Source organism: Engystomops pustulosus, chromosome 4 (genome assembly GCF_040894005.1).
Source record: "Engystomops pustulosus chromosome 4, aEngPut4.maternal, whole genome shotgun sequence".
NCBI classification, from domain to species: Eukaryota; Metazoa; Chordata; class Amphibia; order Anura; family Leptodactylidae; genus Engystomops; species Engystomops pustulosus.
In genome coordinates, this window is record NC_092414.1 from 28,069,041 (window position 1) to 28,091,125 (window position 22,085).

Sequence of the window (22,085 nt, forward strand, 5' to 3'; positions counted from 1 at the left end):
CAGTGAGCAGAACAGAGAAGATTTTCATGAGAAGAATCTGTCCTGACCGACCCTAAGCCAGAAAATTTATGGTCGGATCCTGGGGCAACCAAAATTGTATAAACCAGGCAAGATGGAATTATATCTGTGAAATGCTGTATTTTTGTTAATAACAGTGAATTAGAGAGTGTGTTATTTTGTTATCCTGAGTATATTTAAGAATCTTGTCTTTGTGGGAATACCATTGGGTCATGTTCTGGTTTTGGCTTTCAAATACTGATACAGAATATGAAGCAAATACTGACTGTGTGTTTTTGTCAGTGTGCTATCTGTTTTTCTTTCTCATACACATTAATGTTTTTCACTGATCCGTATGGCGGCTGTAGAAAGCTCTGAACAGCCTGTGCCTTCACATAGAAGTCAATGGGAATATAGAATCATGTGACCTTCCAAAAGTTGGGATAAGCTAGTGAAATAATTTTCAGCTTTCCAGGTTTTTTTAAATAATAATTTGCAGATCGGCTAAAACTTATGACAAGCGGATGACGTATGGACAGTTTTTACGGACATATATATGTACATAACTGCATAAAAGATGCTGTAATAATGTCAAAACTCAATGGGGGGCATTAATTATTTTTCGCATTAGATGTTGACGCTTGATTTTAGTGATTTCATATTGTGACGCACAGCCTTAGTGCACCTGAAGAAGAACAAATGGACGTCAGAAATGTCACAGCTCATTCACGAAGGAGTTTAGACACTTGCTTTTTGTTGGTATGATTTTGCACCAAAAAATTTTTTGGGAAACTTGAAGTGTAGGCAGATTGTCGGGAGTGAAAAATTGAGCCACCCAAAAAAAATGTGTGAGTGTCCTAAGGGAAGCTAAATTGTGGGACTGATACGTTATGAATATGATGTACATGTTGCACATCCCTAAAAAAAAACAAAAAAAAAAAAACACAGCCGACAAAAAATTGTTGCAAAGCCAATAATGAATGTCCCCGAATTTATTTGCAGGCGCAACAACATCTGGATTGCAATGCTGGTTACTTACATTACCCTGTAATGAGGGAAAACGGTGATTTTTGCAATTTATTCTACTGTTCCCTGTTGTCAGCCATTATCAGCTGGACTATTGTTTTCATCAATGAACTGACTTCTGAGAAGTCCTGAATATTTCTCCATAATCACTACTGCCTCCTACATGTATCCATTTCTGAGAATGCTACTATTATTATGCCATGTAGTCTGTTATAACACTATTACAGTACAAGGAACAAGAATGTCTCGGGATGGTAACACGTCTGCCCGACAACTAGTGACGCTCTCCAGCAGCCAATAGCAAGTCTGGAAAGTGACTCCAAGCCAGAAAAAAAAACCTCTGCTGCGGGTATTTCCAATTGTTATGTAGAAGGTGAGATATTTATAAGTTACTTTCACTTCCCAAAGACGTCTGATTGGTTCTTACAGATTTTAGTCTTTTTACATATTAGCAAGTGCAAGCATTAAATCACAGACCGAGCAACAGAGATCCAGAGAGGAGCAAACCAGAACCAGAAGATGGCAGAGGAGACCCAGAACCTGGTACAAGACGAGATGCCACCAGAGAGTGTGACTACATTCGCTAACATCGAACCACGGTATGAAGATGCCTCTTATATACAGTACACATATATAATATATAGATAAAGTGTCTTCTAGCAGCCTCTGGTGGTACTGTACATACAGAAAAGATAAAATACAGAGCATTGCAGGGATAGATAGATATAAGATAGCTTTGAGAGACTCGGATCTGTAGTGGATTTGATACTAGATGGATAATGGAATTTTGGAGTTTTGGCAAAATAAATTATAATATGGAAATCTAGTCGCGTTTTGGAACCTCACAGATACATGGAAACAGAGTATCATACCGGCTTAGATACACCTGCACAATAGTGACGTGTCCATAAAATCTATCCAATAATAATTAAATAATTATCTATCAGAACCTCTCTGCTTCAGGTGTCATGAATGCAGCTATAATATTGGGGTAACCCTCCCCCCCGATCATCTTTAGTCCTAGGTTAATGTACGACATGTACATTTTGTGATCATTACGGACTCTACTGTACCTTGTTTCTATTTTTACGTCTTGTACTTTATTTTAATCTTTCCCTGCACCTTTCTCTTTCATCACATACGTGCATCACCTTTATTCCTATTTCAGCAATTTAATGTAATTGTTTGTATTATAAAAAGTTATACAATTTTCCAATATACTTTCTGTATCAATTCCTCATAGTTTTATAGATCTCTGCTTGCTGTCACTCTGAAGAAAGCTTCTATGTTTACTTTCAGTGGACAGAAACCTGACCATGGTCACACAGGTGCACGGCTAGTTAGTATCATAGAGAGTAATCAGGGCTGTGTGATATAACGAACCGTGCACCTGTGTGACCATGGTCAGGTTTCTGTCCACTGGAAGTAAACATAGAAGCTTTCTACAGAGTGACAGCAAGCAGAGATCTATAAAACTAATGAAGAATTAATACAGAAAGTGTATTGGAAAATCGTATAACTGTTTATAATACAAACAATAATATAGATTTGCTGAAATTGGAATACCCCTTTAAGTAGAGGAGACTTCTTCTCCTTGGCTTCTGTAATGGAGGTAGCTGGGGGTAGTAGTCATAGCTATTGTAATATGACCAAGAGGGAAAGGCCAACCAACACCCCCTGAGGGATGTGGGACAGTGAATGGGGTTGTAAATGTGTCAAGAGAAGTAAGGTAGGTAGGTGGAGGGGGCACTCATTGAGGTCATCTGGAAATCCTGCACCGCTCTCATAACTCTCCTGTTGGTTTCTCACAAGATCTTACAACTTGCTCCAGGCAACACTAAGGTACACTAGGTACAGATCAACTGTAGAGTATATGCCAAAGTTCCCCTTAAGAAAATTTTTTGTTGTGTATGATTTTTCCAAGAGGTTCAAAATCCATAGACCTTTAGAGTGAGACTTCTGGCATCCCCCAACCATCCCGAAAAAGTTATTGGCAGTTGATTAAGTGCCAAATGGGGCTAAATTCACAGGGGGACTTTTTGTACCTCTATCTCCTCATGACTACGGTCTCAATGGTTAAACCCCCAGTGAATAGAAGAGAAGTTATTTTGTGGGACAGACCCTTTTAAGAAGATTTTCCTTGGAGATCCACCAACTTCATCAGCAAGATTATGAACACTGATGGGCCCCATTATGGTGATGGGGTCCTTCAAGATTCATCCTTGTTGAGAATTGAGTATTTCTATCCAGCTTCCCTGACATAACTCAATGTGAATGACTTGACCTCGGAGCCCCCTATCTTAGTTATATCCGGATAATATTTCAACAACAAACATCTACTTTCAAGGTTTGCAATTTCACAAGCGTCAAAAGCAGTGACGCCAGATATAGTAGAGAACATGATACACAAGAGGACGGGAACCATATCAGACATCTCCAGATCTTCTTATGTCTGGTGTATACATACAATTTTATATATGGAATTTTAGAAATCACAGCGACTATGATTTATCAGCTCGGTGCAGCTTGGACATCGGGGCTTATGCATATTTAATACAACTCCTGAACATGAACACTTATACTATACAAATTAATGTCACTATGACATATATAATTTGGCATGAAAGTCTGGGTCCTACTTAAGGACACCCGACTTGCAGACTACCCATAGTTACAGAGGGACCCCTCTACCCAGACTGCAATGATCAGCTGTAAGGTGTCTGTAATGAAGCTTTACTGATGATTGTAGATCCCATTAAAGCAAAAGATTTTGAAACTACAATTGTCACTGGGGCAAATTTAGTTTTTTTTGTCTGGATCTACAATTATAAAATATACAGTTTCGACTTACATACAAATTCAACTTAAGAACAAACCTATGGACCCTATCTTGTACGTAAACCGGGGACTGCCTGTACACATTAATTTAATTTCCAATGAGATTGTGTCTAGTGGGTACATGGGGAATTTGATCCAAATTATGATCACAAGTCCATGCAAACCTGTGTGTATGAGCCCCCAAACTAACACAATCGTAGGTCCTTTTGATGTTATTTTAGTCATCATATTATAATAATATACGAACAGAAATGGCGCAATATTATAGTAAAGGCAATATAAGGTATAAATGTAAGTCTTGAAGGGAATAGATAAGAAAAATGAACAGTTGGCCAAATTGTTTTAGAAACTTTAATATACATAAAGCTGCATTCACACTGCCGTATGAGGGACGTAAATACGGCCTGTATACGTCCCCCATAGACGGCAATGGGTGCACGACGCCCTACGGGAGCGGTACCGTACCGTTCCGTACCTCAGGACGATTTGTAAAGCGCTACGGAATTTGATGGCGCTATATAAATAAAGATTATTATTATCTTTTTTCAGAATACGGCGCCGTGCCCCATGTTACTCTATGGTGATGGGCGGGTGAGCAGCGCTCACCCCCTCCTCCTCTCCCCGGTGCCGACACGTGCCCGCCATGCTACAGTACGGCGGGCACCAGTCAGTGTGAATGCAGCCTTTGCTGGAAAAACTATAGTAATAGAGTAAGGTAGCATGTCTGAAAACATATAACGCTGCAGTGCGACCTACTACTACTGCTACATGTCATCCCATACATGGAAAACATGCAATAGGACCTGCAGATTCCACTCAGAAATTCCATTGAGGAAGCTGAGGTAACTTTCTGAGGTGGAAATCCGCTTTAAAAAAAGAATATAAAAAAATTAGCAATCTAATTAAGTGTAGAAAATACCCTCCAATACATAAAATATCTCTGTCATTGAAGTGACTGTTCCCTCTAAAATAAAGAAATGTGAGGTAATTTTATTGTATAATAATAATTTCTATCACTATGTTGTTTTCTTTTATTATTACGGTGACCAGTCCACCACTTTTTAGTGTCTTTTACAGAGATTTCTCGATGCTGAGGAGAACCATGTAATGTAGAAGCACAGACATCTCATTAACCAACCCAGTGCTTAGGCTTCTGTGATGTCACCAGTTGCTAGGCAGAGGCATCTGTAAACTTGCTCTTTCTTGCACGGACGTGTATCCACACAGCGATGATGAGAGAAATTTTGTTAAAAAAAACATGATACAAGATAAGGAAATAAAAATATATTTATTTCTGGAAGTTTTCAGGCTTAGTAATGAACACAGAGGTCAGAAACTTATTGGGTCTTTGATATTCGGTGGCACTTGTTATATAGGGTGTCCCAACATTTTCCTGACAAGGATTGGGGATCCATAAGGGAGGATGTTAGAAATATTAAAAATGTGTTGGCACTTCTGCTGGTATATGTAAGTGAAAGGAAATCTACAATTTGCTTTTTTGCATTATAAAACACACATACCTTGAGAATGCTGTAGAGACACTGATGCAGAAACATATCTTCTTTAATCCCTGAACCGAGTGGTTCTGCTGAAAAGACTATTATAAAATTATGATGATGAGGCTCTGGCGCTCCTGTGGCTGCCCCTTACACTCCTCTTACCCTAATTATGCACTGCTCCAGCCTTGTCCTGCCCAGCATAAGCCGTAATACTCATCACTGTGTTGTACCTGACAGGCAGAAGTAATCAATCGCTGCATCAGCCCCCAGTTGCTGTGTATGAGTCATCCTGCTCAGGTTGATTAGTCCTGTCTGGACAGTTCAGGAAGCTTCATTTAATGTGTTTATGTAGGCAGCCTTCATGCAACCCAGCTTTCCCAAGGTCCTGAATTTTATAATAGTTTTTTTTAGCAGATCAGGGATTAAACAAGATAGGTTTCCGCATCAGTATAGCTAAAACATTCTCAAGGTATGTTTGGTTCACAATACATAAAAACATATGGTAGATTTCCTATAAGGTGCGGTTGAAACCGTTTTAGAAAAAAAAAATTGCAAATTGGCCTCCGTTTTTACAAAACAGAACAAGTATAAAAACCATGTGCATATAAACATCCTAATGCAGTCAGTTTTTCATACACTTGTTTTATGGAAGCTATGAAAATCTCAAAAAAACCTGTAGGCAGTAGTGGATTATAATATAGGCGGTTGCTCGGGGCCCAAGTCGTCTAGGGGACTCATGGCCACCCAAACCGCCCACCAAATTATGTACAAGGATTTCATGGGTGAAGGTCCTTCTCAGTATACCTGTTCCTGTTCTCAATACACATGTACACAGTTTAGGACCTTTGAAGGTCCTCCAAAGGTCCTGAACCACAGTTTGACAGCATGCGGAAGAGGCTAATCCTCCATTCCCCAAGAAGCTGATTCTAGAAACATATGTAGGAAGTGATTCCAGACTTGTAGGGGCTATAATATCCATACAGCCCAGGGCTCATGGCGGTCTCAAAGGACACCTGCTAAAAAAACAAAAAAAGCCCTGTTCTATTAATCGCATTGTCAAAATCATAGCTGCAGCGCAAAATACCGATAAGCTGTGACACTTAGCGGTCCAGCGTATTCATGAGTGGGCTGTACAGGGGTGGCGACTGCAGCCAGACTATGGTCCGACAACTCCCACCCGTCTGGCACGCCCACCCACAGGACCTGAGGCACATTAAAAATAATGCTGTATCAGGTGCGGGGACGGATGGCCGTGGGAAGAAGTTGTTGGACCGGAGCGAGCCTAACTCACATGTGCACGGCCCCGGACAACAGGAACGCCGGAGAAGGTAAGTATACATATAAGTATGTATTCAGATGAATCTCAAATGCTCCTCCCCCAATAGAAACTGGCAGATAGACTGCATCCTCCACCTGTCTAGTTGTGGAGGATTCAGACATAAATTATTTGTGTAAATTGATTGTCACATATATTGCTGCTACTAACATGGAATCCTAATGGTTTACATTTTGTTTCCTCCTTAGTCGGATGTCATGTAGCAGAGGAGGCATTGTGCCGGCCCTCTCCATCTTTGTTGCGCTTCTCCTCGCGGGTCAAGCAGTGTCTGTCTACTTCATCACCCAACAACAGGGCAAGATCAATGAACTGGACACCACCACGAAGCAACTGAGGCTGAATGAAATGATACGGAAGCTGCCTGGTACACGTCAGTACTAACCATTATAGTTGCATTACTCATCCCCAGAGCCGCCACTAGGAAGTTTGGGGCCTCGGACTGGCTCATCCCCATAGAATGATAATCTGTGCACAAAAACAATGCATCGGTAGTCATAGCCCCACCCCTGATGCAACCAAATGCTCATTTACATAAAGAAAAAAAATCTCTACCATGATAGATCCTTGGAAAAACAGGGAAAACTTGTTTCTAGAGTTCCCTACACAATGTTGTGATGAGACTTAGGGGCTGGGAAACTGTTAAAAAAATAAATGTCTGCCTAAAGTCACCACTAGAGGGCGATAAAAAGTTTACTGCATACAGATTTACACCCCAGAAGTGGCCATAGGCAGTGGGATTGAATTTATGATGTGACCTCTTGTGTCCATTTCCAGCTCCATCCCAAAAGCGACCCAAGCCGATGATGGCGATGTCCAGTATTGCTCTGGCTGTTGATGATGATGGGACCCAGCAGGTAATTATAAGAAATAACATAGACTGATATTATGTCTCTGCCAGAGATTACATAGAATTTAAGAACAATTTTTTTTTTTATTTGCAGAAACTGTTGGAGGCGGCAATGACCAGCAACCGGATGGAAGATGCGGCACATTACATGCTCCTGGTGAGTGGCGGCTATGTTTGGGGAGGGGGTCCACATCTGTATAGGGGGGCACTTTATATGGCCTTTATAATACAAACTGATGTCACTAGAGCCTCAAGATGTTTAGAGACATTGAGGCTCTAAAATACCATATTTTTCGGACTATAAGGCGCACTAAAAATCTTCTCAGAAATCAAAGGTGCGCCTTATAGTCTGGTGCGCCTTATAGTCTGGTGCGCCTTATAGTCTGGTGCGCCTTATAGTCTGGTGCGCCTTATAGTCTGGTGCGCCTTATAGTCTGGTGCGCCTTATAGTCTGGTGCGCCTTATAGTCTGGTGCGCCTTATAGTCTGGTGCGCCTTATAGTCTGGTGCGCCTTATAGTCTGGTGCGCCTTATAGTCTGGTGCGCCTTATAGTCTGGTGCGCCTTATAGTCTGGTGCGCCTTATAGTCCGGTGCGCCTTATAGTCCGGTGCGCCTTATAGTCCGGTGCGCCTTATAGTCCGGTGCGCCTTATATATGAACTGTACTTACAAACAGCTGCCTTGAACTGTGCACAGGTCTGCCACCTGCTGCTCATTCATCCTTATAATCTTATATATGAACCTAGACATTTTAGCAGGCATTTATTGATGGTGCGCCTTATACTCCGGTGCGCCTTATAGTCCGAAAAATACTGTAGGTCAATTAATACAGATGCTTTACACTTCCCAAGCTCTCCCTGCTCTATAACATTCTGCTGACAAGTAAAACGTAGTTGTTTTCTTACATTCTGTGTCCTGCCCTTCTCTTTGTTGAGTGCAGCAGGGGAACCCTATGAGAACATTCCCTTCATTCAATGGCACCATCCTCACCAACCTGAGAAAGTTGAAGAGGACTATGACCTTTGAGCAGTGGATGGTGAGTGCGGATTGTATTGTGTTAAAGGGGTTGTCCAGACGTTGGAAAAAAAAATCACTGCTTTCTGACCATGGTTTGTGCTAGTACTGCAGCCCAGCTCTATAGAGATGCCTGAGGCATACAACCTGTGGTCATACAGGGAATAATAATGTTGTGTTAAAAGATTAAAAAAAAAAAAAAAAAAATCTGTCATCAAATATTAACCTCAGTCTTATGTCAATGATGTCATACTAGACAAAAGGGCAGTGACCTTTTTATTTTCTTTAGGGCGTGTCTGTACACACTGTATAAAATGAAAAGGTTACCGCCCACTTGACTAATATGGGAGTCATATTTTGGAAAGGAGTGGATGGAATTGCTACGTAGGAGTTTTGTACTTGGTGACAGGTCCTGTTTAAGAACCTTCTGAAGGAATAGATTAGAATCCTCCACTCGGAGGACATGATCGGTTGGGTCATGTGACCAGGTGGCCACATACTGACATCTACAGATGAAATTAGAATTTTCCATCTGTAAGAAAATTAAAATCTTTGGGAGGAGGGGAATGTGGTGGGGTGGAGGCTCCCATGTCACTCTTGTATGTCTGGTTTTTGGCACCTGGCTGGAAGTGTTGTGGGAGGTAATGGGACCTTCTTCGGCCAATTGGTGGCCTCCTCATACAATGGTAGAAGAGAAGTGACAGTCCCAAGTTCAGAGGAGGCCACTGATTGGCTGAAGCTGGTCTTATGAATGTGTCACATGTAGGTGTGAAGACCGTAGGTATTGGAGCAACATGAGTATCGGAAAATGGAGAAGGGTAAGTACTATCATTGTCAGTCATGCCCCCTACTACCATAATATTGTATGATCTTGTGTGTAAGTACTAATGACTTACACCCATCAGATCGCAGAGGATAATAACAGAACTTTGTCTTTCAGCAATTTGAAGCTTGGATGCAGAACTGGTATCTCTTTTACTTAGTGCAGAACTCCAAAGCACCGGAGACTCCTCCACCACCAAATGTGGAAACTGTGACAGGTACCAAACCCACCTCTTGGGTCACACGGGGAAGTGAAAATAAGTTTTTAAAATAGGGCTGTGTCATGACATATCGGATATTGCCAGATATATCTCACTGATGATAGAGACCTAACCAATCCCTGGATCATATTCTCCACTAGAAGCCAAGTTTCTGTGGTAGAACATCTCCATAACATGGTATCTGAACAGCATTGCCTCTACATGGAGATACTGTGCGATCTTTGATTTACACCAAACCTACATTTATCAGAGATATTCCACAGGGTGAGATTTTCGTCTAAACACATTTCCAAAGTGTGGGTATTGGTTGTATACATTGGTTGTAGGCTACACTGACTGTAGATGCATAAACCAAGGAGTAAAAAAATATCTACATCCTGTTGGTAGAACATCCACCAATCCAACATAACACACGTAGCTTCTATCCAACGTCTCCACGATTTCTTCTTCAGGACCCAGAGAACCGCTGGAAGGAGACTTTCTTCTACCTGTTGAGTTTGGAAGAAGCGGAAACTTGGTTTATGCCTCTACCAGTTACTCTACCGACTCAATGCCCAGACCAATCGATGAAATCCCAAGTGGTGAATATGTTTCCCTCCTTTGTCTTATATATTGCAGAATGTGTCACGTGAGGTTACTACAAGCCTTGCTGCAATATTAGTAAGAGATTTCTTGCTTAGCACCATGTTGTAGAGTTTTACATGTACACCAATCCCTCCACCCTGCGTCTTGTCTGTAACTCGAGCCATTGTATATATAACTGATTTTTTTTCTGTTTTAGGTGCCCCAGTGTTGACCGATTGCCAGATGCGAAACCAAATCCATCATTTGCCTGGTGCCTTCAAGCCTCAATGCGATGATGATGGCAACTACAAATCCAAGCAATGCTGGCGGAGCACAGGATTCTGCTGGTGTGTCTACAAGAATGGAACAGAGGTCCAGAGGACTAGGACTCGGGCTCCTCTTGATTGCAGCAGTAAGTGGTGAAAAGAGCTGAAAAGTGGTCTTCTAAGGGGTTCCTAATTTGAAAGACATTGGCCAGTATGTATAATACATGGTCACTATAGTCCACCAGTGTCCATGCTTTGGGAAATCACGTGGACCCTTCTGGCCTCCAGTTTTTTTTTTCTCTTTTAGACCATTAATGTACCAGAGCCTGGGCCTACAAGTCCAAGTGGGGGGGGGGGGGGGGGGGGGTGTTATTTTAACACAGCCAGAGAAATCGGAGATGGGGGCTGTAACACTGGGCTAAACTAAAAAACACATTTGCACTTTTTTTCCATGGTTCTGATCAAGGACAATCAAATAAAAAATAAAACTTATTTTTCTTCAACAGGCAGCAAGGTGCCAGATATGGTTGAGACTGACTACTAGATCATTTGTGGTAAGTACAGGCCTGGTATACGTGATTTTAGAATTTCATGACATTCTTCAGCAGCCAATAGCTCCATGGGGATTTCCAGAGGATAGGAGATTACAACTGGGGACTAATTAATGGAGAGGCAGTTCTAGTAGGTGTCCTGCCTCTCTATTCAATACTGCAAAAAGTTGCAGAGCACGGTGCTCAGATCTGATACTCTAATCGGTATTGCTGGAAATACCAGAGCTCGGGTGGCACGGTGGCTGAGTGAGTAGCACTTCTGCCTTGCAGCACTGGGGTCCTGGGTTTGAATCCCACCCAGGTCAACATCTGCAAAGAGTTTGTATGTTTCCTCCGGGTACTCCGGTTTCCTCCCACACTCCAAAACATACTGTTAGGTTGTTTAGATTGTGAGCCCCATAGGGACAGGGACCAATTTGTCATGCTTTGTGCAGCGCTGCGTGACCTGTGTGCGCTATATAAGAATTATTATTATCAGTTAGCTGCAATTTCTGACACTCCTGTAGTTGAGTGGAGTGTCAGGACAGATGCTTAACCTGCTGCACCACACAATGGTGACCAATGAGGGTCCCAGCCATTAGACTCCTCACTGATCATATCGTTATCCTCTATCTCGTATGTAGGGGGATATCAAAGTCACCAAAACTCCTTTAATAGAAAATTGCAGGAGTCATCTATGCAAGTCATGACGTTGTAGTTATATGCCACAGATTTTCATGTCACACGTGTTGCATTTCCTAACACAAGGGGGGGCCCTGAGTGTATATGCATTTGCAGTGAAACGCATGCCATCGGTAGGGTGCTGTCACACTTCTGTAATGCTAGAGGTCCCAGCAGTTAGCTTGTTACCCCCTATACAATACGGAGGGTAGAACTTGAAAACTCAGTACAACATTCTACAGTTCTATCACCTTCTGTTCTACAGGTGAAAAGCAAGGAAGCAAATCCGTGATTCTGCAAAGCCGCAAACCTCCGCAGTCAAGATGTCATGGTCCCGCTCAAGCACAAGCTTCGTATTGTAGTCTGTTAGTCCTCACTATAACTTCTGCAAGGAGAATAAACTTGTTATGACTAGTGCATACCTGATAAGACAATCCTATAGAGAATAAGGCTCAGTGAATCATTTAGAAACTAACCCTTCCTTCCTAAATTCTGGATACAGCTCTAGAATTCCCTCTAAGGTTTTTTTTTTTGTTTTCTATAGGTGAGATTTCACATAAGGCATGTGCATATGCCAAGTCACTTCAGACGCCTTTTTATTTTCGGTTTTATAGCGCCAAGAAACATGGGAGGGAGATTTGTCACAACTGGTTTCCCACAGCAACCAATCAGAGCTCAGCTATCATTTTCTCACAGCGGTTTATAAATTGAAAGCGGAGCTCTGATTGGTTTCCAGTCTTAACCTTCTGATTAATGGGGCAGATTTAAGATGGAACCATAAACCTGATTCCTGTGATTGAATGTTAATTCCCAGACGAGAATACACCTTCAGTTTGATTAATCTGAGATATATCTAATTGAAAAATGTGTATGTGTGTGTAAGATATATAATTACCTAGGTGAAGATAATTTCTCATGAATGTAGTCATATGGTCCCTTAAAAATAAGACTAGGCAATCCCTCCAGCAGAGGTGGCTGTATCCAAGGACACAAAGAAAAAGGTTTTTGTATATGAAATGTCCAGGAGTTACTAAATCTTCTGCAGCCGTCCTGTGGTAATGATTACTTAATCCATGTTGTCAGGCAGCGCTCAATAGCGCATGTCTGGCCACTGCTGCCAGAACGTGGGGTGGTCATATCTGAGGAAGCATCTCATTTCTAAGGGACAACATGGCTACATTTATGAGAAATTATCAACAAAGGAACATTTTTTTTCATAACATCCAATAGAAGAAATGTTTATATATGACAAATGAATTCAATGGGATTACCCCTTTAACTACCTGTATGTTTCCAGCTATGTCTTTGACACGAGTCGAGTTGCGATCTGAAAGGAGATACTCTATCTTTTGCTTCTATAGTGGCTCAGACTTTGTCCTATTAAAGATCAGAGGTTTCTGAAGTGATGTTCTCGGTGCAGCCTTTAAAAGTGACTCTTTTCTGCTCATTTGCATTTGGAGATTCTTTTTAAAATAGGAGAGATTGACCATAACAAGGGTGACACTTAAAAATGCTATTTCATACTGTACCATTAGGTGTTAACTGCGTGAAATTTATAATGATTAACAACGCAAATAAAACCCTAAAAATCATGTAAATTTTTTAAGCGTTTGCAGTACGTTTCAAAACGCATCACGAGAACGCAGCCTCTGAGGTCATTGGATTAGTAACACACATCCACTTCTAAGAACAGTGCCAGCCCCTGACCCTGGTTTGTGCCAGATGAATGGAGCTCAGTTGCAATACCACACACTTCCCCCTGGTCAAGTGTGGCACTGTTTTGGGAAGAAAGCAGCCTTCCCTTCCCCATCCTTTGCACAACCCTTAAATTTTAATATATTAATCATTTAAAAGATTCTCTAGTATCATGATTTGCTCGATGCAAAGTGTTCTATATGCTACAGCAATATGGTAGGGACGCTACCAGCTTCTATATTGTGAGGCTAGAGCAGCCTTTGATGCGTGTGAGACTTCTGGTCTGACCTAATGTTAATGTAATATTTTTTTGTCAAAATGACTTTTTATTTCTATTTTATGGTTATACACAGAATAAAGACAAGTGCAGTCGTGATTTTTTTTTCAGTCCAATTTCTAAGTACAGTGGGTCCCCTACTTAAGAACACTCAACTTGCATACGACCCCTAGTTACAAACGGACCTCTGGATATTGGCAATTTACTGTACTTTAGTCCTAGGCTATAATAAACACCTATAACAGTTATCACAGGTGTCTGTAATGAAGCTTTAGTGTTAATCCTGGTTCTTATGACAACAACATTTTTAAAATCCAATTGTCACAGAGAACAAAAAAGATCTGGCTGGGATTACAATGATAAAATATACAGTTCCGACTTACATACAAAATTCAACTTGCGTACAAAATAGGGTCTGTAGGTTTGTTCTTAACCCGGGGACTGCCTATATAGTCTTCCATGGGTAGTTTGCAAATGAGCCTGAGGGGCTCCAGGCTCCATTAACAACTATGGAGCCCTAATAATTCTGTTCAATTTTCTTAATATGTAAAGTGAAGCCTCCAGTCTTGCCTTATCAGCCAGAGATTCCATCTCTAACGGTTCATGAGCAATTGCCCTGCCAGTACCTTGCTCTTCTTATGAATACCGTCATAAGAGTAAGGTCCTGACAGGACGATATCGCAAACAGTTAGGCCTTTGCATGGCGATTACCCATGGACAGTAAATGTTAGGAATACCAAGGCTACCTGCACACCTTGAGGATTATCATGTGAAAAAGCTGCATCCAATAAGAGTGGTTTTTATGGATTTGTCTATTTAGTGTTGCATTTTTAATGTGGATTTTCCACGTTTGTGTCACCATCCCTTAGTGCTGAAAATAAAATGGTTACTTTACATAAATAAAGCGGAGCAGAACTATTAATAGATGTAAATTACCTTATATCCTGCCCCCTCACACAGTCACTAGATAAGGGGTTGGCTAATTTACCTCATTTTTGTAGTTCCCCGTGTTTTAAGCAGCTTTGTTGTTTTTTTCCAATGCAAGACCCATCTCTCTAGGCCCTGCTTGATGCCTATGCCCCCAATTTCTCTAGGTTACATATCCCCACTCTCTCCAAGGCCCTCCCTCGGTCTAGTTTGCCTTCTGCCATCTTACAATTGCTCCCCATTACTGTAAGTTACGACAAGCAGCTTCCATGACCCAAGTGTGATGAGATCCCAGCTCCGATGTGACCTCCAACCCAGGGGTGGAGCCAACTTTGATTGGTCAAGAAGATCAGAATTGCAATATTGGAAGCAATAAAACTATCCAGTCACAACCGAGGAAAAAACTGCTCCGGATCATCCAAAATCCAAATGGTGACACTGAAGTAAATCCTGATCCACAGTGGACGATACAGTAAAGAAAACCTTTATTGGACTTATATCTACAAGTTTACAACAGAAATTACCACAACTCTACGTGGTGCACACAATCATTTTCATCAATACCCCTCGGGTTTTTCAGGCTATACTGACAAGCCCACTACCCAGGCCACAATATTTTAAACCTTGGATCAGTTATGCAAATTCTGCTTAGACTCCACCTCTTTTCCCCCAGCATTCCAAGTTCTAGAATATTTATGAGCAGTTTATTTCACCTTCCATTAGAAACGCTGGCGGTACAACGTAATGGCCGCTCTTATGTTACACCATCGTAATAGATAATCGCTCTGTAGATTCATTGATAATAAAGATTCTTTAAAAAAAAAAAAAAAAAAAAAAAAAAGTATAAAAATATCTTACAAGTAATTAAAAATTACGGCCGGCCACGTACATGCCACCTTCACTGTTATCCAGGAGTTTTATAGTTACATAATTCGGTGAGTAGCGGGTCTCAATCACAGCTTGTATGTCCAGTGTCCCCCGAACACAGCAGTCTCTTCGTATTGTACACAAAAAGGTTAAAAAAAACAACTAAATTTTATGTAAAATTAACATTTTCTTCTTCTCATTACCCAGACATGATGAGAGAAAACACAAAACATGATGGCTTATGCCTTCTAAGCAATCAAGTCCTGCAAGAAGGGAAAGAAGAATCTGACATTAGTTGTTACGTTAATCTTTCTGCAACAACAACATATGGTCGTGTGCATGAGACCTAACTGGGCACTGCCCTATGGCGATGCATGGCGAGGGCTTAACACCGGCGACTGGTGCTGGCACCAAGCACAGGTGTTACCGGTTTGGGGAAACTTGAACCGGTGCGCTCACCCACTATCAATAACCCAACAACAATGTAGAACATTCACCTCAGTTTTGATGTGGATTTCGGTCTTCCTCCTAATCATTTCGTCTTCTGTAGAGAGAAAAATGAAAAATAAAAAAAAAATTAAAAATTTGGGTTCTCTTCTACATTCACTGCATTCCCCTCCATAGAAGACAATGATCTGGCACAACCCCAAAAAAGTGAGCGGTGCCCCCTAACATGGAGGCTGATGGGATTGCTGGAGGCACCTCCCAAACGTTAGATAACACTTCCTCCATTGGGATTGTCCGGCTCTGCAGATCTTCTCATACACACAAAGATACTTGCCCTTTTCTTGGGTTTTGACTGAAGTCCAATCCCAGAATCCGTTGACTCTACAATAGGAACGGTGAGACTTGGAGACAAATTCTTGCTTTCCTTTTTGGATTTGTCGCCTTTTTCTGCAAAGTAAATGAGTGACAAGTGTTACGTGGACCGGAACCAGCAATGTAACCCCCCCACTAAAGTACAGCCAATATATGATCAAATATAGATCAATATATAATAGCCAAGAGGGCGGTAACCTTGTATTTTCTCCAGGATGTATGTACTGTCAGAAAATACAAGGTATCCACCCCACAGTGTCTAAGCGGGTGCAGACGGTGGGCTCTCCCTACAGACCTGGAGACAGAGCTTCAGAGGACCTGCTGGGGGGGGGGTATCATAGAAGTAGCACAGAGGTTTTTTTTTTAGGGGGCTGCTGGCTACATACCTAGGGGGCAGGATGCATACTGGGTGTAGGCTGTGAGTAATGCATTTCCCACCATAGGCTTACACTCAAGTCAATAAGTTTTCCCAGTTTGTGTTAAAATAAGGTGCCTCGGCTTATACTTGAGTATATACAGTACATCCTTATCAGTCTCTGGGACCTGTAGAAAGATGAGATACTCATCTTTAATATGACACCATGTTTCTAGGTGCTAGAGAACTGGAGGTTTTAAGCAACAATCTCACTAAACTAGACGCATCTCTTGGGCAAATATGACTCTTCTCTGCTCACCGTCACATGCCTTTGGGATTATTTATTTTTATTTTTTCCCCTTTATGTAAAACGGGAGGTTTCGCAAAAAAAAAAAAAAAAAAAAAAATTAATTTCTACCCACCCGACAGGGCAGGTAGTTTAGTGGGTTAAAATCTTGTAGTCCATAGGAGTAAGGAGGAACAAGGTTAGGAATGAAACAATGTCATGCCATTCAAATAGAGGGACACTAGACCCATAATCCTACCCATAGTACAAGTCATTTCTCCAGAAACCGTGCCACGCCTGCCCAATGGTAGTATCTGGCATTGCAGCTGCAGTACCGCATGGAGCTCATGGACATGCGTTGCTCAGTTTCTGGAAGAAGCAGAGACCAATATTGGAGAAGCCATCTCACACACTCCCTTACTCGTGTTGCTCTTTTCAGAGTTCTCCTTTTTAGAGGATTTAGTCAGGATGCTATCGTCAGCCATGGAGGTGTCTCCAGTCACTTTCTTCTTCTTTGCTTCTTTCTCCTTTTCCTTGGACAGTACATCCTCAGAGGAACTCTTCCGCTTACTACTACTCTTCTTTTCAGATACGGCGGTAAGACCTAGGGAAGCCAAATGAGTCTCCTTCTCTGAAGACACTGTAGCTGCTGCAGAAGGTGTTTTTTTGGCCTTTTTGGGACTCCTTCCTTCCAACAGGGCGAGAACCGTTTCTTCCTCAGACTCCAGCAGACCTTAGGGAGAGAAAACAACATTAGTTACTACCACATGTGTAATCTGATGTTACAAGTTTGAATTGTATTCCTTGTGCAACCATTAGGACCCCCTATGGTGGTGCTGCTCCCAATTAATGGAGCTGCATGGTCCATGCAAGTGCTGAAAAATAGAGTTGTCCCCCTTTCTCATTGTCTGTGGGGTTCCCAGTATAAAGCCCCCCACTGATTAGATTGTTTTCCTCCAACCTGTGGGTAAGGAGAAAACAATGACACTTGGGACAACCCATTTCACAAAAATCGCATTCAAATGCAGCAGAAATTCAGTGCCAAGTTATTAACATTTTTCGGGTCAGTCATTTCTCCAGTTCATCCTTGAAGTGTCATCACTCAAAGCACAAACAAAAACATGCAACCTTGTTCCCCAACTTGTTTGTAGATCCATAGGATGGGGTCCAAACCAGCACCTTAGGTAGCCTCCACATTAACCCCTTAAGGACCAGGCCCTTTTTCGTTTTTATTTTGCACTCCCCACCTTCAAAAATCTACAACTTTTTATTTTTCCATGTGCAGAGCTGTGCGATGGCTTATTTTCTGCGTAACAAATTGCACTTTGTAGTGATGGTATTAAATATTCCATGCCGTGTACTGGGAAGAGGGAAAAAAAAAATTTCTAAATGCAGTGAAAATGATGAAAAAACACATTTGCGCCATTTCTTGTGGGCTTGGTTTTTACAGCTTTCACTGTGCGCCCCAAATGACAGGTCTACTTTATTCATTGGGTCAATACGATCACGTGGATACCAAATTTGGATAGGTTTATAACGTTTTCATACATTTACAAAAATTAAAACCTCCTGTACAGAAAAAAAAAATTCTTCATTTTGCCGTGTTCTTGCGCTAATAACTTTTTCATACTTTAGTGTACGGAGCTGTGAGTGGTGTCATTTTTTGCGACTTCTGATGAAGTTTTCAATGCTTTTATTTTTAGGACTGTGCGAGCTTTTGATCACTTTTTATAGAATTTTTTCTATTTTTCAAAAAGGCAAAAAAATGCCATTTGCGACTTTGGGCGCTATTATCCGCTACGGGGATTAAACACAGTGAAAAACTGTTATTATATTTTGATAGATCGGGCATTTTCGGACGCGGCGATACCTGATGTGTTTATGATTTTTACTGTTTATTTATATCAGTTCTAGGGAAAGGGGTGTGATTTGAATTTTTATGTTTTTTTAATAATTTTTTTTAACTTTTTTTATTTTACTATTTTTCAGACTCCCTAGGATACTTTAACCCTAGGTTGTCTGATTGATCCTACCATACACTGCCATACTACAGTATGGCAGTATATGGGGATTTTGCATACCATCTATTACAATGTGCAGATCGCACATTGTAATAGATAGCCTCGATCATGACAGCCTCGAATCTTTGTGTGATCCGAGGCTGTCATGACAACGGATCCCACGCGCCGACGGCGATCAAAGGGTTAGCGACGGGCATTTGCTTCATTATGAAGCAAATGGCCGGTGAGTATGAAGAGGGCTCAGCTCGTGAGCCCTCTTCATACTCCCCCATGTGCAGCAAGACGTAAGGGTACGTCTTATTGCGCTATGGGGTTAAAGAACATGTTCAAGGACCGAGCACAGTGCAGGGGGACAGATATATGATGCAAGGACTCCCTATCAGCTGGCCAACCTGCAGCGAAAGTACTATAACAGTTGTACATATTTTTGAATGAGGCAAGGACTCCCGTCCACTGCACTTGACCTGTAGGATCTGACCGGCAGGTGTGCCTGTTTCCGAGGGCTGAGCACGTTCTTGAGCAGATTTTGTACATCATGGCACTAAATCCAGATGGAATGAGCTGGTGTTTAGGATAGGACTATAGTAAAAGTTAACTTTCTTGAATAACTTCACCGAAACATAGGCATAACATGGTTTCATATTCTGAAGGTATGCAGGATGGTGCCTGTGTGGTATCACCTCCAAAATAACAAGATGTCAGACATGGCCTTGAGGCTCCAGTTTTACTCCTATTCCATGCACCATGAAGAGCGGTTCAGGAGCACATCTTAGAGACTGAGGGACATTTATCAGGGTTCGTATGTCAGAAAATGGCCATACAAGCCCGGACATCATCACAATTACAGACAACGTTTTAACCTTCCAGGGCGGCAGGAACGGGCGACTGAAAAAGCCTGCTGCCTGCTTCTAGTCCGTGCACTGCTGATTGCAGACTGCGGTGGAATCCTATACCGCGCAGAATTGTACACTGTGTGGTCATACGGAGATCAATACGTTCAGACTGGCACTCAGATTTTAAGGTGTAATCTAACACTACAGTAAACGGATAGGGGATAACCGTAACTTTGTGTAACCCCAAGGGTAAAATCTGACTTATTCAAGCGGTAGAAATTCACCATGTGGATTTGTTCTAACCCAAGATTTTACCTTCTAATCTAGGAGTGGCTGTTCGATTATGCATTTGAAAGAATAGGAAGGAGACTGCTGTGGCCTCCATTACCAATACCAAACTAAGATTATATAGAGCAATAGTGGCGAACCTATGTAACGGGTGCCAGAGTTGGCACTCAGAGCCATCTGTGGGCACCCAGGGAGTCAGTCCAGCACATGGTTTGCCAGACATGTTGAGTGAAGCGTGGCACAATCCTGCAATACTTGGTAACCAAAAGATGTGCCACGTTAAGTGCCATTTTATAGCAACACTTCCTGGGACTACAGGAAGAGCAAGGAAAGTGTAAACAGGGCTGGATCATCATTTGAACTCCTGCCCCATTAAATTTTCATGTTTAAAAGGAAGCCTGCCGCCTTGAGGACTCAGAAGTAGGACTCTGCCCAAATCTGTAATTTAATAATCGTGGAACCTAACTTGGAGTAACGTTAATTCCCAGGTTCCCCAGCCAGGCTAGTACTCGCCCCAGCAGCCTCCGTAACTTTCTTTAAGTAATATGTAAATTACAACAAGTTAGGTTCCAGGATTATTAAATTACATTTTAGGGCAGAGGCCCAGCTAGAGGAATCTACCATAGATTCCTTTTCATAGGTCCTCTTTAAAGGAAACCTACCATGAGGAATCTGTCACACCAAAAATCCCTTTAGGAAGCCTGGTAGTCACCGCCTCCTCTGAACACCCAGTCACGAGCTTATAGCGGTCCAGCGTTGAGGGCTATGGTAATGAGGGGATTGCTAGCTTTATCAATAAGTAGACCTAAAGGGTTTATGTTCTTAGAGTGACTGATTATCATTGTACCTTCTGTGAAGGTACCCTTAAAAGAGGACCTGAGTTTTTGCTCCTCCTTTCAACCTTATTGGTGTCCTCAAGATGCCAATACAATTGAAAGCTGATGTGTAGCAAGAAGTTGCTGATTAAATTGCTGTTTTGGCCTTTGTAATAAATAAGTGGGTTTTATGGCTGGAGTTTCTGCACCCAATCACAAGTTGCAGTACCAGGTACAATCACTACAAATTGTACGGAGCTATAATTGCACAGCCTTGTCTATAAATGTAATACAAGGCATTTACTGCTGACCTCCGGGGGTGGTGGGAGCAGCTGGAGGTGCCTTTGTCTTGCGCGGTGTTCGAGCTTTGGTCGTCTTGCTTGACTTTGCGATACTCTCATCGGCTGCTGCCGTCTCATCGGGTTCAGTTGCAGAAGATTTTGTGAAAGATTGGGCTTCAAGAATTACCTTTAATAATTGGGGACAGAGATGGGAAACTATTAGCATGATATTGACATAGGACATTGTTCCACAAAGGAGTAAAAACTACAGAAAAAATCCCAAAAATGTAATATCCTCATTCAAGCGTAGATTTTATCCAACGCTGCTCAACATGCTTAGCTCTTCAACCCCCACTCAACTTCACTTAGGCACTCACATTATTCCCCCCTATGAGTAGGAGACCCCCATAATGTACAATATATGTCAGATTCTGTGAATTTATAAAAACTCCCTGTAAACCCTCACGTACACAATACACATACCCTAGTAATTGATTCATTTAAAAGAGCGAGGTCAGCCTTTTTTTTATCCAGTAGAGACATCATCTTGTCCGGCGGAGGCGGCGACTTAACCTTCGATTCACGTGGAGATTTTCCCTTTTTTGCACTAGCCATTAAAATCTTTGCCTTGTGAGGAAAAGTTGAAAAACATCAAATAGAAGAAAAGGCTTGCCACTCACCAATACGCAGTAATATATTCATCTAGGCCACACAATTAAAAGCATAATGGGTCTGGGACAATGCCAGTATAAAAAAGGTTTTATTTTGCTTAAATATGGGAATAAAAGCTCATGTTACTCCGTTCAATCCTTCCAATCTCACAGCGAGCTGCCTGCTGTGAGATGGGCAGGATTGAACTGCATCACACTGAGCTGCCTGCTGTGAGATGGGCAGGATTGAACTGCATCACACTGAGCTGCCTGCTGCGAGATGGGCAGGATTGAACTGCATCACACTGAGCTGCCTGCTGTGAGATGGGCA

At 41.8% G+C, this 22,085-nt stretch overlaps 2 protein-coding genes across 12 annotated transcripts in view; one reads left to right on the forward strand and one right to left on the reverse strand.

Moving 5' to 3' along the window:
• The first annotated feature begins 1,444 nt into the window (after positions 1-1,444).
• Positions 1,445-13,103, forward strand: CD74 (CD74 molecule). 3 transcript variants are annotated; one of them, XM_072145580.1, is made up of 10 exons: positions 1,445-1,622; positions 6,885-7,060; positions 7,471-7,550; positions 7,638-7,700; positions 8,483-8,578; positions 9,497-9,596; positions 10,052-10,180; positions 10,381-10,575; positions 10,936-10,983; positions 11,906-13,103. In XM_072145580.1, the coding sequence occupies exons 1-9, from the start codon at positions 1,543-1,545 to the stop codon at positions 10,971-10,973; spliced, it is 957 nt and encodes a 318-aa protein (XP_072001681.1). In that variant the 5' UTR covers positions 1,445-1,542; the 3' UTR covers positions 10,974-10,983; positions 11,906-13,103. The 3 variants fall into 3 exon arrangements, with proteins under 3 accessions (XP_072001681.1, XP_072001680.1, XP_072001682.1); XM_072145579.1 differs by having other exon boundaries at positions 1,446-1,622; positions 6,885-7,066; XM_072145581.1 differs by lacking the exon at positions 10,052-10,180 and having other exon boundaries at positions 1,447-1,622; positions 6,885-7,066.
• A 1,904-nt stretch (positions 13,104-15,007) lies between these two features.
• Positions 15,008-22,085, reverse strand: part of TCOF1 (treacle ribosome biogenesis factor 1) — a 39,818-nt gene continuing 32,740 nt past the window's right edge. For all 9 annotated transcript variants that reach the window (XM_072145588.1, XM_072145591.1, XM_072145585.1 and 6 more), the window contains 6 exons: positions 21,588-21,731; positions 21,135-21,291; positions 17,288-17,599; positions 16,188-16,300; positions 15,904-15,950; positions 15,008-15,669 (listed from right to left, as the gene is read on the reverse strand). In XM_072145588.1, the coding sequence (XP_072001689.1) occupies positions 15,939-15,950; positions 16,188-16,300; positions 17,288-17,599; positions 21,135-21,291; positions 21,588-21,731 (738 nt within the window). In that variant the 3' untranslated portion in view covers positions 15,008-15,669; positions 15,904-15,938. The remainder of the gene's footprint in view (positions 15,670-15,903; positions 15,951-16,187; positions 16,301-17,287; positions 17,600-21,134; positions 21,292-21,587; positions 21,732-22,085) is intronic.